The sequence below is a fragment of the Thalassophryne amazonica genome, chromosome 19 (assembly GCF_902500255.1).
Source record: "Thalassophryne amazonica chromosome 19, fThaAma1.1, whole genome shotgun sequence".
Classification (NCBI taxonomy): domain Eukaryota; kingdom Metazoa; phylum Chordata; class Actinopteri; order Batrachoidiformes; family Batrachoididae; genus Thalassophryne; species Thalassophryne amazonica.
In genome coordinates this window covers 57,305,478-57,321,358 of record NC_047121.1, presented here as the reverse complement: position 1 = coordinate 57,321,358, position 15,881 = coordinate 57,305,478, and the positions used below count along the sequence as shown (strand labels likewise).

At 43.5% G+C, this 15,881-nt stretch overlaps 1 protein-coding gene across 2 annotated transcripts in view; it reads right to left on the bottom strand.

Moving 5' to 3' along the window:
• The window catches only part of LOC117532101 (cysteine-rich motor neuron 1 protein-like), a 45,825-nt gene that overhangs the window by 8,930 nt on the left and 21,014 nt on the right, over positions 1–15,881 (bottom strand). For both annotated transcript variants that reach the window (XM_034195350.1, XM_034195351.1), the window contains exons 6-11: positions 11,711–11,914; positions 9,610–9,738; positions 9,160–9,313; positions 8,002–8,123; positions 6,017–6,235; positions 626–841 (exon numbers count right to left, since the gene is read on the bottom strand). In XM_034195350.1, the coding sequence (XP_034051241.1) occupies positions 626–841; positions 6,017–6,235; positions 8,002–8,123; positions 9,160–9,313; positions 9,610–9,738; positions 11,711–11,914 (1,044 nt within the window). The remainder of the gene's footprint in view (positions 1–625; positions 842–6,016; positions 6,236–8,001; positions 8,124–9,159; positions 9,314–9,609; positions 9,739–11,710; positions 11,915–15,881) is intronic.

The following is a 15,881-nucleotide window of genomic DNA, read 5'->3' as shown; positions in this document are numbered from 1 at the left end:
TGTTAATGTTATCTTGGTCACCATTTGGATAACATGCAGTTAGTTTAAAACGGACTAAACTCTACTAATGTGGTTTTAGAAGACTATTGGAGAGCAGTGTTTTTCTGTGACATGGGTAGCTAACGCAGATTCTGTTAGATTCTGTTGCCTCTTCCAGAACCACATGCTGATTACGGATCCTAAACCAGAAACATGTGTTAGTAGAAGCGTCCTCGGAAAGTGCAGACCTCTGCCGATGGACAGACCAGCTGGGAATTTGGTGTCAGGATTAAAGGCGTGTTTTGTCCCATTTCCTACAACCAGCACTGTTTGAATGAACATTTCATTGTAGCTCGTCCAGATCCAGACTTGAGGTGCTGGTCAGTCATTTGATTTTCACTCACTGATTGAAATGTTGCTCAGGCAAAAATCTCATTTTATAGCAAGAGGTTTAATAATCAAGAAATAACCCAGAACCCAAATCTGGATTCTGATTCACATCAAAATCTGCTTTTTTCTCTACATCAAAATGGATAATTTCATCAAATTTTGTGGCCGTTTCCTGAAACACGGAGTCGGCTCACCATCAGACAAACAGACAGCAGTGATCATGTGACCTCTGTGGATGAGGTCCTCTCCAGGTTACCTGGGCAGATGTGGCAGCAAGTGTCCTTGTTCCGGACTGGTGTCTTACAGAGAGCAGGGGGACAAACTTCAGTGTCACACAGGACACGCCCCTTCCTGCAGGTGCAGCGTGTGCACTCGTCCAAGTTCCAGGTCTCCCCCTCTACATAGAAGTCCCCCCCGGGAGCTCTGCATACCACCATGTCCAAGCCTTCAGGCTGACCGCTTCCGGACTCATCTATGGAGAAACAAACCAGACGTGACCTCAGATCCCAGACAGCACCACCACCCCCTCAAAACATCCGGATCAATCCTTTGGTCCACATCATTTCCAACAACAGAGAGCACGATATCCCCCACCGGCAAATCCTGCTTTGGTACATTCTGATAACATTTCAAGGACTTAAATGTCCTGCATTTATATAGAGCTTTTCCATCTGCATCAGACGCTCAAAGTGCTTTACAATTATGCCTCACATTTACCCATTCATACAGACACACTCACACACCGATGTCAGGGTGCTGCCATGCAAGGTGCTCACTACACAAAGGGAGCAACTCGGGGATTAAGGACCGTGCCCAAAGGCCCTTAGTGATTTTCCGGTCAGGCTCGGGTTTGAACCGAGGATCCTCTGGTCTCAAGCCCAATGCTTACTAGACCATCACCTCCCCAGGTAATGGACTTGTACCAAGTTTCACGAAATTCCTCTGAAAATTGTGAGAGGAGTTGATTTCAGAATGCAGGCACCCTTTTTGGGACACGACAATAATCCGCCTTCAGGCCTTCAACCAACCATCCATCCATCCATCCATTTTCTTCCGCTTTATCCGGAGTCGGGTCGCGGGGGCAGCAGCTCAAGCAAAGCCGCCCAGACCTCCCGATCCACACACACCTCCCCCAGCTCCTCCGGGGGAACCCCAAGGCGTTCCCAAGCCAGCCGAGAGATGTAGTCCCTCCAGCATGTCCTGGGTCTTCCCCGGGGCCTCCTCCCAATGGGACATGCCCGGAACACCTCTCCAGCGAGGCGTCCAGGGGGCATCCGGAAAAGATGCCTGAGCCACCTCAACTGACTCCTTTGACGTGGAGGAGCAGTGGCTCGACTCCGAGCTCCTCCCGAGTGACCTTCAACCAGCAGAAGTTAAAAACAGATCTGAGTTGGAAGATTGTGACATGCTAGCTTATGTCCGTCAGCAGAATATAAGCCACAATACTAGAAGATGTACTTTTTAAAGCTAAACAATAAAACGTTTTTGAAAACATTTTAAAAACATTTTTCTTTTTTGTACAAAAAGCTGATAAATGTTGACCAACCAGTTGTAATTAGATCCCACAACCACCAGATGGCACCATGCCAATGGCAGGGGTGGAGACAGAATCTCACAGGTCCATCTCCTGTGATACCATGTTGACTGTTGGACATAAACGAGCCAATCAACAACTCCTTAGTGTGAATTGACTAAGCAGAAACACCGCAGTGCTCCGACTGTCACACGCTGTACGTTTCTTCTTCTGGACGCTTTAGTTCGTATTGTATTTTACTTTTGATCTGAACCAGGTTTAAAGGTTTAGAAAATTCAAACCTGGATCTGCATCCAGCTAGTCCTGCAGGAAGCCACAAAGATTTCCTAAAGTGTCCACATTCCATAATCCTGTCCAAGTGCCACTGCCCACCAAGTTGGTGCTCATCCCCCGATACCTGTGGACAGCAGTGGTTCCCAACCTGGTCCTCAGGCACCCCAGAACCTGCACACTTTCCATCTGTCTCAGCCAAAAGCTCATAACCTCCACATCCCAGTTTACCCCCTGCTGAGGCCAGGTGGGTGGACTGGAACCATGCAGGCGTCCAAGGACACAGACCTGGAATCAAACCAGAGTCTACAGATTTGGAGTTCGAGAATAAGACAAACAAGAGTAAAGAAAAAATCATGACAACTGTCCCATGAAAAGAAACGGCATCACTACGGCAACCTGGAAACAGCAGGAGGAGACTTGCTGCCAGTTAACACTCAGGGTGTTGGTTCCGTGTTTGACTCGTGTGTCGTGACTCACTGGTTTGAAACGTGCTTTTTTCCTGCAGGCTGACAGACATCTGTAAAGACTCAGACCGGCGTCCTGAAGTGTGCAGCTTCCGGAATTCGAGACATTCCTTCACTCCTAAATATTTGAAGAGCCGAGTCACCGCTCCGTAAATATCTGGCACACGGCCGACGAGGGGGCGTGAATCAGCGTGACTCAGCTAACTGTGACTAAATGACACTGTTAATCATCGCCGTGTTCCTGCAGGAGCCACATGAACATCAAACCCAATGTGGAGATGTCTATCCAGATGTCACACAGGCACCCCTTTGGCCCCGCCCATTGTCACCTAAAGGTCAACTCTTTAGGTCGTGACCATTAGTAATCAAACCTTCCCCAAAAATGAAGTCATGGGTGAAGGTTTGGCCATTTTTAGACTTTTTAATTCACGTTTTATTTACTTTTGTTGTAATTTTATTTTTTTATTAAAATGCTGCCTCGATTAAATATCTGACATCGGAATTTGCCAGATATTCATGAGTTTATTTTTGTTATTTGCCTTTTTGAGAGTTAACACAAGCACATTAATTATTGTCTGGACTCTTGACTTTTCCTAAAACTCAGAAATTCAGTTCCCAAAACTAAATTAGAATTTTTATTAACTGTTCCACTTTAAAATGGCTCCTCCCATCAAAAGTAAAGCATTTTGGGAAAATAAATTAATTCATTCTAGAATCTAGATGTTAACCTGAACGAGAAACCAATTTCAATTTATTTTCATTTATATAGCGCCAAATCACAACAGAATTGCCTCAAGGCGCTTCACACAAGTAAAGTCTAACTTTACTAACCCCCGGAGAAACAGTGGTAAGGAAAAACTCCCTCTGAGGAAGCAACCTCAAGCAGACCAGACTCAAAGGGGTGACCCTCTGCTTGGGCTATGATACAGACACAAATTACAGAACAATTCAAACAAACAAATCACTGTAATGAGATAAATTCTACATGACGACGAAAATAAGTAAAAACTAAAATACAGTGGGGCAAAAAAGTATTTAGTCAGCCCCTGATTGTACAAGTTCTCCTACTTAGAAAGATGAGAGAGGTCTGTAATTTTCATCATAGGTACACTTCACTTATGAGAGACAAAATGAGAAAAAAAAAATCCAGGAAATCACATTGTAGGATTTTTAAAGAATTTATTTGTAAATTATGGTGGAAAATAAGTATTTGGTCACCCACAAGCAAGATTTCTGCCTCTCACAGACCTGTAACCTTTTCTTTAAGAAACTCTTCTGTCTTCTGCCTGTTACCTGTATTAATGGCACCTGTCTGAACTCGTTATCTGTATTAAAGACACCTGTCCACAGCCTCAAACAGTCAGACTCCAAACTCAACCATGGCCAAGACCAAAGAGCTGTCGAAGGACACCAGGAAGAAAGCTGTAGATGTGCACCAGGCTGGGAAGAGTGAATCTACAATAGTCAAGCAGGTTGGTGTGCATAAATCAACTGTGGGAGCAATTGTAAGAAAATGGAAGACATACAAGACCATTGATAATCTCCCTCGATCTGGGACTCCACGCAAGATCTCATCCCGTGGGGTCAGAATGATCATGACAATGGTGAACAAAAATCCCAGAACTACACGGAGGGACCTGATGAATGACCTGCAGAGAGCTGGGACCAAAGTAACAAAGGCTACACACTACGCAGAGAGGGACTAAAATCCCCCTGCTTAAGACAGTACGTGTCCAGGCCTGTCTGAAGTTTGCCAGAGAGCATATGGATGATCCAGAAGAGGATTGGGAGAATATCATGTTGTCAGATGAAACCAAAATAGAACATTTTGGTAAAAACTCAACTCCTCGTGTTTGGAGGAAGAAGAATGCTGAGTTGCATTTCAAGAACATCATATCTACTGTGAAGCATGGGGGTGGAAACATGCTTTGGGGCTGTTTGTCTGCAAAGGGGACAGGACAACTGATCTGTGTTAAGGGAAGAATGAACAGGGTCATGTATCATGAGATTTTAAGCCAAAACCTCCTTCTATAAGTGAGACCATTGAAAATGCAACGTGGCTGGGTCTTCCAGCATGACAATGATCCCAAACACATCGCTCGGGCAACGAAGGAGTGGCTCCGTAAAAAGAATTTCAAGGTCCTGGAGTGGCCAAGCCAGTCTCAAGACCTCAACCCTATAGAAAATATGTTGAGGGAGTTGAAAGTCCGTGTTGCCCAGCAACAGCCCCAAAACATCACTGCTCTAGAGGAGATCTGCATGGAGGAATGGGCCAAAATACCAGCTACAGTGTGTGCAAACCTGGTGAAGACTTACAGGAAACGTTTGACCTCTGTCATTGCCAACAAAGATTATGTTACAAACTACTGAGTTGAACTTTTGTTATTGACCAAATACTTATTTTCCACCATAATTTACAAATAAATTCTTAAAAAAATCCTACAATGTGATTTCCTGGATTTTTTTTCTTTTTATCTCTCATAGTTGAAGTGTACCTATGATGAAAATTACAGACCCCTCTCATCTTTCTAAGTAGGAGAACTTGCAGAATCAGGGACTGACTAAATACTTTTTTGCTGTAAATAAATAGTTAACTTGAGCACTGCGCTCGTAAAGCAAAAACCTCCGCCAACACTAGTTTCCAGTTCCACAAATTTGTACCTTGGAAAATATTTTCATGGTCAAAGTCCTGTTAGAAGTGTCTTTTCATGAGCTAAAATATAACACAAAATATGGATCAAAAGGGCTTTTCAATGTTAAAATCAAATATCCGCTAAATCTACAGATCAGATGCGGATCAAACTTTGTCTATTCACTGAGAGTGCCACTTTGCACCTCATTGTCAAAAATGAGTGATTGAGGCACTTTTTATTCAGATATAATGCAAAATGTACACCAAATGGGCTTTTCAATAGTAAATTCAAATGGCCATCAAATCCACAATCCAGATCAGAACTGGATCACACTTTGGTGATAGTGATTGCCGGTCTGCACCTCAGTTTCCAATATGAGAGTGATTGGGGCATGTTTGATTAAGATATTTTCAATGTTAAATTTAAATGGCCACAAAATCTGTAATCTGGATCAGTCTGGATCAGAGTTTGTCAGTCGATAAATGATACCATCCTACATAAGGTTCTCAAATATTAAAGAAATTTGATCTTTTTTGACAGAGTTATGATTTTTTTTTAATTCGTTCAATGTTAAAGGATAGGAAATTTTTTCCAATTTTCCAAAATTTAATCTGTTCTTGCCTATCAGCATATGAATTTCATAGCGGTATATGGAAAATTGTGGGCTACAGGCTGTTCACAAACAAACAAACAAACAAACAAACTCTGCCTAACTTCGTTGGTAGAGGTAATTAAAGTTTTACCGTCGCACGTTGGGCAGCAGAGGTTGGGTCGGACTACCGGCTGAGAACACCTGGGCACGGGACAGGAAATCAGCACGCACATCTCCCGCCCAGACTGACAGAAACAGTCCCGACAGCCGTCGTGCCAGCTCACGCCGTCCTCATAGCTCCGCCCATCTGAGGTCAGGCAACCGCTGGGTGTGGGGGGTGGGGCCGTGGCGCTCGGGACGATGTCACTTTCTGGAGACACACGTGATGAAATGTTTTATGAAAAGACAAAAAGCAACACTCTGTGGTTCCGCCTTCTCACTGTGTGTCATCACTGAGGAGCCAATCAGAGTTTAACATGCAGTAAAACGGAAAGAAAAAGCTGAGCTCAGTGACGGTAAGCCGCTGTCAGAAAACAGATGTTTAGATTTATATGTGTTTGAGTTTAGTCAACAGCTTCCTGCAGATTTTACAAATTTAAGCAATTTGACAAAATTCATAATATGTAATTCTGCGATGCACAAAAATTATTCCAAGTAAAATGAATGAATAAATACAACAAATAAAATAAAAACAAATCTGCCAATGGAACAAGATTCACTTAATATTTCTTGACATAAAACATTGAAATTACCGGAGAAAACATTATAACTTTTACAAAAAGCAGCTTAAATATTTTTATGGAGCCAAAAAACGAGACGTTTCCAAACTTCAGATTTTGAAATTTATTACCTTAAAACAATCATTATATCTCAGTGAACCTTTATTTTAAGTGTAGATATATTAACTAGAAATTTAGAGATTTATTTCTTTTTTCCCTTTTTTTGCAGTTTGTGTTTCAGCACAAAACAAAAACTTCTGAACTTTAAGTCCACGTGGCTCCTAAAGCACCAGTGAATCACTGCTAATGTTTAGACATCTTTCATGGTCAGTATTAAAAATAATAATAATAATAATAAAGCCCTTTCTTCTATAAATACTTTCAGAGTTCACAGCGAACATCTGTGAAGGTAAACGTACTGATCCGGATCAGTATTTTTGCCTTCACAGAAATAAAAATGAGAATTTAAAGCCACAAAAGAAAATACAGACGGTCGCAGGAAGGACAAATCAGGCATCTGCTGCTTCCTGATGTTTAGATGTGGGAGGAGCCAAACTATACAAACTGTGGCAGTGAGCGGGATACTGATCCGATACTGAAATCAATATAAACTGTTTGTTGCACAATTGGTAAAATAATGTGGCAGCGAAGAGCAACTCTATGATCCACCAAGACAGAAGATTCTTTTTTAGTTGAACACCAGTTCTTGAAATGGTTTATACAGGATTTAAACCAGTTCAACATAATCATCATCTGCTTTCTAACTGGATTTATAGTGGTTTTATTTAAACTGTTTTTATTTGAGAAACTGATTTTGGAGGAAAAAAAAAACTGAAAATAGAAGAAATGCAAAATCGTTGTGCTCCAAAATGATGTGGATTTTTAGTCCCCATAAAAAAAAAAAAAAAGCATTCTGAAATGAATCGGCATTTGAACTTTTCTCACACTGGTGGATAAAACGATTAGTTAAACAAGCGCCAGAGTCGTTACATCCACATTAATTAAACTTAATAAATTAAAACTGAATAAATATAATCAAAGTTTCATTTAACATAAATCTAATCAATAGCAACGAGAATGTTTCTGTTTCACGAGCACAGAAATTGTGAGATGTGGCCTCCAGCTTTATAATCAGAGTAGGTGTGCTATACTTTATATGATCAGTAGATGGCAGCATCCTGAGATAAAAAAAACATGAAAAACACTGTTCTAAGTTAACGACATGGAGCACGTAACAGAGTACCGCTGTTAACAGATTTATTGATCAGATCAGTTGGTGCACGTTTCCACACCAGAGTCCAAAGTTAAGCTGCAAATGAAGCCACACAAACATAGAACAGGTCCACGTTGGGTCAGAACCCAGAACCAGCTGACCTGTTGACACGTTAAGTTAGCAGCTACATGACGCCGCCGTTACCTTTGCACATGCAGATGGAGCAGCCCTTGCGGTTGTGGCGGTAACCGTTGTCGCAGTGCTTGTCGCAGGTGAAGGGCGGGCACTTGACACAGCGGCACATCTCGCAGCCGTGTTTGTTCCTCCTGTCAGACCACAAACAGACAAAGACACTCGTGAGGCCTGCAGCTCTGTGGAGTCCTGATGGTCCGGCGCGGTGCAGCCGACATCTGGAGCAGTTTTACGCTCGTGCCGTTAGCCGCCTTTGAAGAGCAGCGAGTACAAAGAACATGTGCACTTCACACATCATAACGACAAAAAAAAAAAAAAGCTTCTGCAAGTTCAGACAGAAACCACTTCAGATTATTTGAATGCATATCAATGTTTCTGGTGGACCAACAGGAGAACACACAACCACGGAGACGGGAAGCCCGACTGTGGACGTGAGAGAAAGGGGAGGGGTCTCCTGATGTACAGAGTCCCCACATCTGAACCCGTCTACAAATTCTACCAGGATGGACTGGACTTCTTGTTTTGGTCTTCTTCAGTCTGAAAATAAACCGGGTTAGAAACCAGAGTTTAAATCCGGCAGAGTGTCGCTGAATTTTATTGGCGACTAAATAATGTCATCCTCGTCCTCTAACCGACCCAGTTTGATGGTCCTGAAATACGTCCATTCAAACCGGTTCACTTCTGCTTGACGCCGAGATCTCGTCCCCTGACTAACGGAGGATTTTCAACAACATTTGAAGGTTTTTCTGTAAGTGATTTGTTTCTGTAATGAAATATGAAGTTTTGACTTTCAGAACTTCAGAACCCAGAGGAGCCAATGGGCCACTCAGCGGCACTGTTCCAACGTCAGGCAGAACTGCAAGCTCCAGGGTGGATTGAAGGTCCCGTCCAGGGTTCGGATCCAAGGCAGGACGGACTGCCTGGTCCTGGGATTATTTACGGAAAACCAAAAGTAGAACATCCAGAGGAACGTCTGGTCCCAGTGAGGACTCGACTTTTAAAAAAGAACGATGCTCAAAAATCCTCAAAAATTTAAAATTTGGAAAAAAAATGCAGGTGAAAGATGTAGACGCACAAATTTAAAACAAGTTTAAACATGCTACAAAGTTAATGAAGCACTCATGGGGGGGGGGGGGGGGGGGGGGGGGGGGGGTCACATGGTGCACTCACACGTATCCATAGGGGCAGGTCTTTGAGCAGGTCAAAGGTCGGCACTTGTGCACGGGGACACTGCACTCACACACCTCACAGCCAAAGTCATCCTTCTCATATCCCATGGGGCACTGTAGGGGGCAGTAATGTCCCAGGTCAGGACACGAGTCATCTGGAAGAGGTCAGGGAAAGGTCACGTGATCACGGTGTGAAACGGCGTCACGTGGTAAACATCTGTTATTTTTAAAAACAGGAAGTGAGATGCCATTTTCTCAGTTAAATAGTGAAAGAGTTCAGTAAGCGGTTTTGACGACGTACCCCAGACGTTAAGCAACATCATGAAAGAGACGTTCAAAGAGATTCAAATTTAAAGACAAAAATTTAGACAGAAAAATTCAGTGAAACTTTAAATCGAAAAGAAAAAGCCGTAACTCGGTTAACAAAAAGGTTTGCGTTTGCAGTTCTTACTGTTGAGGCAGCGGCAGAGCAAACATCCGTTCTTATCCTGCTCGAAACCAAATGGACAGTCGTTCCCGGACAGGGAGCAATTTTCCAGAGGAGGACACAGCAACGGACTCACCGTCTCATAGGAAGGTTCTAAAAAATAATAAGAGTAAAATACATGAGAACAAATTGCAACATCCCTACAACAAGGAAATTAAATCCATGCTGGGAAAGTGAAAAATGGATCCCAATTAATTCTGTTTGGAATTTCAAAGCCTATATTTAAGTTATAAGTTATTTAAGTCAAGAAGAAGAAGAAAAAACAATAAAAAAAGATATAATTATTCAAACACAACCAATCGAACAGAAAGACTGAAAAAAAAAACTGTTCTAGCATTAACAGTTTATGTGTGTATGCGTGTCTGTCTCTGTGCATGTCTTTGTGTGTATATGCTTGTCTGTCTCTGTGTGCATTAACGAAGACAGAAAACCAGTCTGTGTTTCTGTGTGTGTGTCTTTCTGTGTGTATATGCTTGTCTGTCTCTGTGTGCATGTCTCGGTGCATGTCTGTGTGTGTATGCTTGTCTGTTTCTGTGTGTGTGTATGCTTGTCTGTTTCTGTGTGTGTGTGTGTGTGTGTGTGTGTGTACGCTTGTCTGTTTCTGTGTGTGTGTGTATGCTTGTCTGTCTCTGTGCGTGTGTGTATGCTTGTCTGTCTCTGTGCGTGTGTGTATGCTTGTCTGTCTCTGTGCGTGTGTGTATGCTTGTCTGTCTCTGTGCGTGTGTGTATGCTTGTCTGTCTCTGTGCATGTCTTTCTGTGTGTGTATGCGTGTCTGTTTGTCTCTGTGTGTGTCTGTGTTTTGAGGCAGATATGTTTGTTGTTCTTCATTTTTGCAGATGTGTTTTGTTTGTAAAGATATAAATAACATGAATAAATAGTGACACACACACACACACACACACACACACACACACGACGTACACAGCGATTAGTGACACACGTTTGACAGACAAGCTGCTTGACCTTTGACATGAACCACGGACACAGAGCTGTGGACTCAGCTTGTTGGGATTTTTTTCTGTTTCGTTTCTCCGATGATCTGAATAAGGTTCTGGGACATAAACATTTGGGCCTATCCCTGCAGCGGTGACACACCCGTCCAGAAGTGAACCAGGATTCTACGGTTTGGTGCAAACACTGAATCCTGTCAAACTCTCAGGCTGCAGGTTTCAGAAATATTAATGAATGTTTTGTGCCGTCTGCTGAGTGGAATCGAACCAGGCTGTGTTTAGTTCCACGCTGCCAGCTGTAATCGCCGTCTCGCCACTCTGCAGAAAACAGTCATTACAGATAAATGCAGTGCACGTGGAGCCGTGCACATGCAGCAGGGCAGGTCCAACGCATAAAGAGCAGCCTCGTTTAGACTGCCGTCAGACCTCAGCACCGCCAGCCTGGAACCACCCGCACCTCTGCCACGTTCAATGGGTGGAGCCACCCAACAAGCTGGAACCAATTAGGCTTCAGCTCATACAGGTTGGTCTCATTTTGGTGGGCAGCTTAATAAAGAAACACAAAGACGCCTGCAGCTCGAAGAATGTTCTGTGGCTTCCCCGTTAATGAGGCTCGTTTGGCTTCACGCGCAAACAAGCCTCCAGCAGGCACCCACTAAAAGTACACCCCCCCCAACCTTTTATGACATGAAAATCAAACTCCTGTTTACACATTAATAGTCAAACCACAAAGTGAAAGTAGCTCAAAGTTGTTCTTCCATCTCAGCCACTGAGGCTTGTAACTCCTTGCTGTGGGGCACCTTGGTGGCTTCCCTCACCAGTCTCTTACATGCCTAGCTCCTATGCTTTAGCTGTGACTGGAGAACAGTCAAAACTGTATATCTCTAACCACAGCCACTGAGGCTTGTAAGCTCTTCGGAAGTGATGTGTGGTGTCTTGGTGGCTTCCCTCACTCTTCTTCATTCTGTTTTTCATAACAACTGCTGCAGATACATTTACCAAACTCTCGACACGTCAGTGAATTTTAAATGTTTTGGTGTCTCTCTGGCTGTGACACTCATCCTTTAGAGACATTAACTCATTATTTTGTGTGGTCTGGACATCTTGCTCATACCTTCACAGAAGGGGCAGCACTCTCCAGGGATCTTAACGGGGTTCTGGCAGCTCTGCTTGCAGGCCATGGCCGTGCAATGTGGCTCTCCATCCACACATTGGCAGAAGGTGCAGTCATCCTCCTTCCACTGCTCCTCGTGTCCTCGCAGCTTGTTGTTCACCCAGCAGCTGGCCTCAGTGTTGTCCACTGACAGCAGCTCCACATCTGAGAGGACCACACACACACATACACAAACGTCTGCCGGGTGTCCACACGAGAAACTTCAAACTCAAATTTAGTGGGTTCAACCTACAACTTATCATCAGCCTTTACAGATGCTGAGGCTTGAGTTGTAACTGGAGTCTTTTTGGGACAATTTCCTAATAGACAGATTTCAGAGATGATGGACCATGGACCTGCCTGGGTTGTGGTTACCCACAGTCCAAAACCTCATCATTATATTTTCATAGTGTCCGGGTTTGTGATTGTCCTGGATCAACACTAAGATCAAGGTTCTCAATGACTTCCTGGAGACATTCACGTACCTCAGCAGTGATGTTCATGTCCAAGTCCTTGACCTTTGAGATCTAGAGATGCCTGGAATACCTCTGGACAGAGGTGTTTGGTGATACTGATATCTTTGCAGGAGAATGAAGGTCCAAGTCTTAACGGTCCTGGTGCTTCCTGTCTTACTGTATGGTTTTCAGACTCGGACTTGGTGATGACTGGATGTCTTTGGTACCAGGTCTCATTATCGCTGGAATGACTTTGTGTCAAGTGACTGGTTACGTAGTGAGATTCAGATTAGATGCACTACTTCCATGGTGATGTAGCACACGTCATCAAGACTGATCCACTGCATAGGTACCTCAGTGACGTGGACCCCAGCAGCTGGAGAAGGTCAAGGACACGCCCATGCTTCACCTGGGTGCAAAAGGTAGATGGTTACTTTGGAAAGGTAAGGTTGGACTGGTTGTCCGCCTGGATAATTGCCATCCAGGATTATATTTTCACAAGGTGTGCATGAAATTACTTTTTCCCTTTTGAGTTCAGAGCAGTTTGCAGTCAGCTGTCCTTGCTGGCCAAATCCAGTCCACTTCCTTTAAACTGCCAGGATTTCCATCTGGTCTGCTCAGCAGGATTCCTAAATCCAAGCTGGTGTGTCGCTTTCTGCTCGGCCTTACAGTAAACATGTATTTGATCCCAAAATAATGGGACATATAAAGGGACATATTTGCTCAGTCAGGGCTATAGTTTGGTTTGGAGACTCTGACTAGGATTTAAGACCAAAGTTACAGTCAGCAAGAGGCTGGAGCTGAAGGAAGCAGGATACTCTGCCAGGGAGTCAAGACCAGACCACGACCAAACTGTGCAAGGAGACTGCAGAGATAACTAATCTCCATTTACAAGTCATGTCAGGTTCAAGTTAAAGACAGATGTTTTCTTGGATTGCGGTCTATTTGTCTGGAGGGAAGATCTGGTATCTGGAACCACCGTGAAGGTCACTGCAGCATCCAGTGGACCCTTCACTGAGAACTGGGCCTAATCCCTGGGTCTCAGCTGGATCACCAAAGGTCAAAGGACAAGTCCAAGTCCGAGACCCTCCACAGCACACTGAGGAACTCGTGTCTCATTAGTCTTAGGGTCTTTAGAACTGTAAAGATCTGGATCATTTATGAGCTGATCTGTAGCTATTTAGTGATAAGCTCAGTTCTGGGAACAGTTTATGATGTTTTGAGGGTTTACCAGAAATGGTTTTAATCAGATCCACTCTGCCCGGAATGTGATGAAGGTATTAACATCACGTGGAAATATAACGTAGCACATCTTTAGCTTCCATCATTTTGACAGATTAGAATAAGCGGTAGCACTGAGTCCTATGACGGAGGCGGGAATTGCTGAGCAGCGCACCCAATCAAAGCTGGACATCGTTGCACTTGGACTCAGAGAATTAGTTTTAGCTGCTCCATTTCTGGATCAAATTCCTCCACATGAAACCCTGCAGACACTTTGGATCACAACTCCAGAACTTCTTTGTAGGTCGCCACTGATGTGCACAATCCAAAAACTACCTAAAGGCCACTGAGATCAGATGTCCTCCAAGGCATAGCAGGTTGCCACAAGAATTTAGTGTATGTGTGTAAAGAAGTTTTTTATATTTAGATTTCATGTCATAAAATAGCAAAACTGTAAAAACTCTGAAGTGAGTGAACGTCTTCACTCTGATTCTGTGTTTGTCGCGACAAGAGAAGACCACGTTGGTCCAACACAGCTCCTGAGGCATGATGGTGCCACTGCTGCTGGATCCTGTAGACTCCCCCTGGATGGGACTCCAGTCCATCACTGGTTATTTCCTCAGCCGAGGCTGGAGCCCGGACAGAGACAATGGACACAGGTAGACTGAGCATGAATCAAACCCGCGTCTACATGGTGTTAGTCCAAGTCCTTATCTACAGCACCTGGACCTGATTTCACCATCTGCCCTTAATTAACTTCACCGTCTGATCTGACTCTGCAGATCTTCATTAATGTCCATCAGAGTGCAAAAAAAGTGCTTCCAAACACTTTCTGGGCCAAGATATCACACTGATGACTTCCAGGTTTCTCTTCATTAACTGCACCAGCTCTCCTAATCCAGATTAGAGCTCCAGCGTTGTTCTCCTCAGCAAGCTGTGCAGTCAGTAAGAGCAGCGTTCCATAAGAAGCAGATGAAAGCATTCCATACCATCTCCACGCTGCCATGTTCCAGCTGTTCGACCGGCGCTGACCTCACGAGGTCCGATCTCTGAAGCCACACAGGCAAAGACAGGACAAAGTCGGCTACCGTCTCCATCCACCAGCTTCTGGGAAGATGAGTGTTTTCCACATGTCGCGTTACTATGTTTTCAGTGAACCCATCGTACCATGTGTGTCTGATGCCAGGCGGTGCGCTCACAAACAGGGTTTCCTTGTTTTCAGGTCTGCCAGCGGGAAGAAAAAAAACTGGCAAGCGTGCAGGTGGAGAATGGTAACAGTTGTGGTGGTGATTAGATGAGGAAGCAATTAACAGAGCATTGCAAGCCGGTCGGATCCAGGACGTGGTCCAGGTGGGACTGAAAATTTTGCGAGTCGAGCATGAAACTAGTCATCACATAATTTATATTTAACCAACATCACAATTACTAGGTAATTATTAGTCAAACTTAATAACTGGGTAACAAACAAACAAACTTGTATAATTTGAGAGAGCAATATGCTAACTAGCCTAACCTAGTACGTTATTACACCTGGGCGGGGCAATCAACATCTAAGAGATCGAAGGTTGTTCGATCTCTAAGATGCTGATCCCATGTTACAGGTCTGAATTGTCGGATATCGCATGAATTCCGTTTTTTTCCATACTTGTTTCAAGCCTCATGCAACTCAAATCATATTTTTGTTACATCTGTGATTTTTGACACCATATAAAGTTTGTTTTTTACATCACATGTACAGGAATCATGCCAGTTTGGCTAAGCTGGAAGGTGGATCTGGACGCGGCATTATAGAGCAGCTGTAGGAGCCGGCCGCTACGTTTCTGGAGACGAAGGATGAATCAGTGCAGGCTAACCTCTAGAAATATGTACACTTATACTTTGTGCAACAAATGAGACAGGCAGCTTCCACAGATCATGTTTATGTTGTTACTATAGCAACCGATGAGGGTAAGATGGAAAATGAGGGTCGCTACATGGACACATAGATCAGATCTGGTCACTTGCTGTATATTGTAGACAGCGAGATTAGATTTGATTTAAATCTGATTTGAACAGGCAGTCTGAACAAAGTGAGATCAAAGAGATCAAAGGAATAATCCACCAATAAAAAGAAAATATCAACAGAGACGTAAACAGTCTGCTGGCAGAGGTGTGTGCTCCGAGTGCTGTTCTAGTTTAAAAGAAAAATCTAACTTCATTCTATGTAACAGAAAAATCACATTTTCTTTCATTTCTCTGAAATAACGTAACCAAAGTCACTAAGTGTTTTGCTTTTTCTTCTTCTTCTGTGCTAAAAATAAATAAATAAATTTTAGACATTATTAGCATCTTGCTGGAATAAATGTTGCTCATTTGATTTTTGATCATCTTACACATCATTTTGTGCACAAATGAATCAACTTCATTTGAAATCAGGTTGAGAACCGTCACCCAAAATATACACACAAAACCTCGAC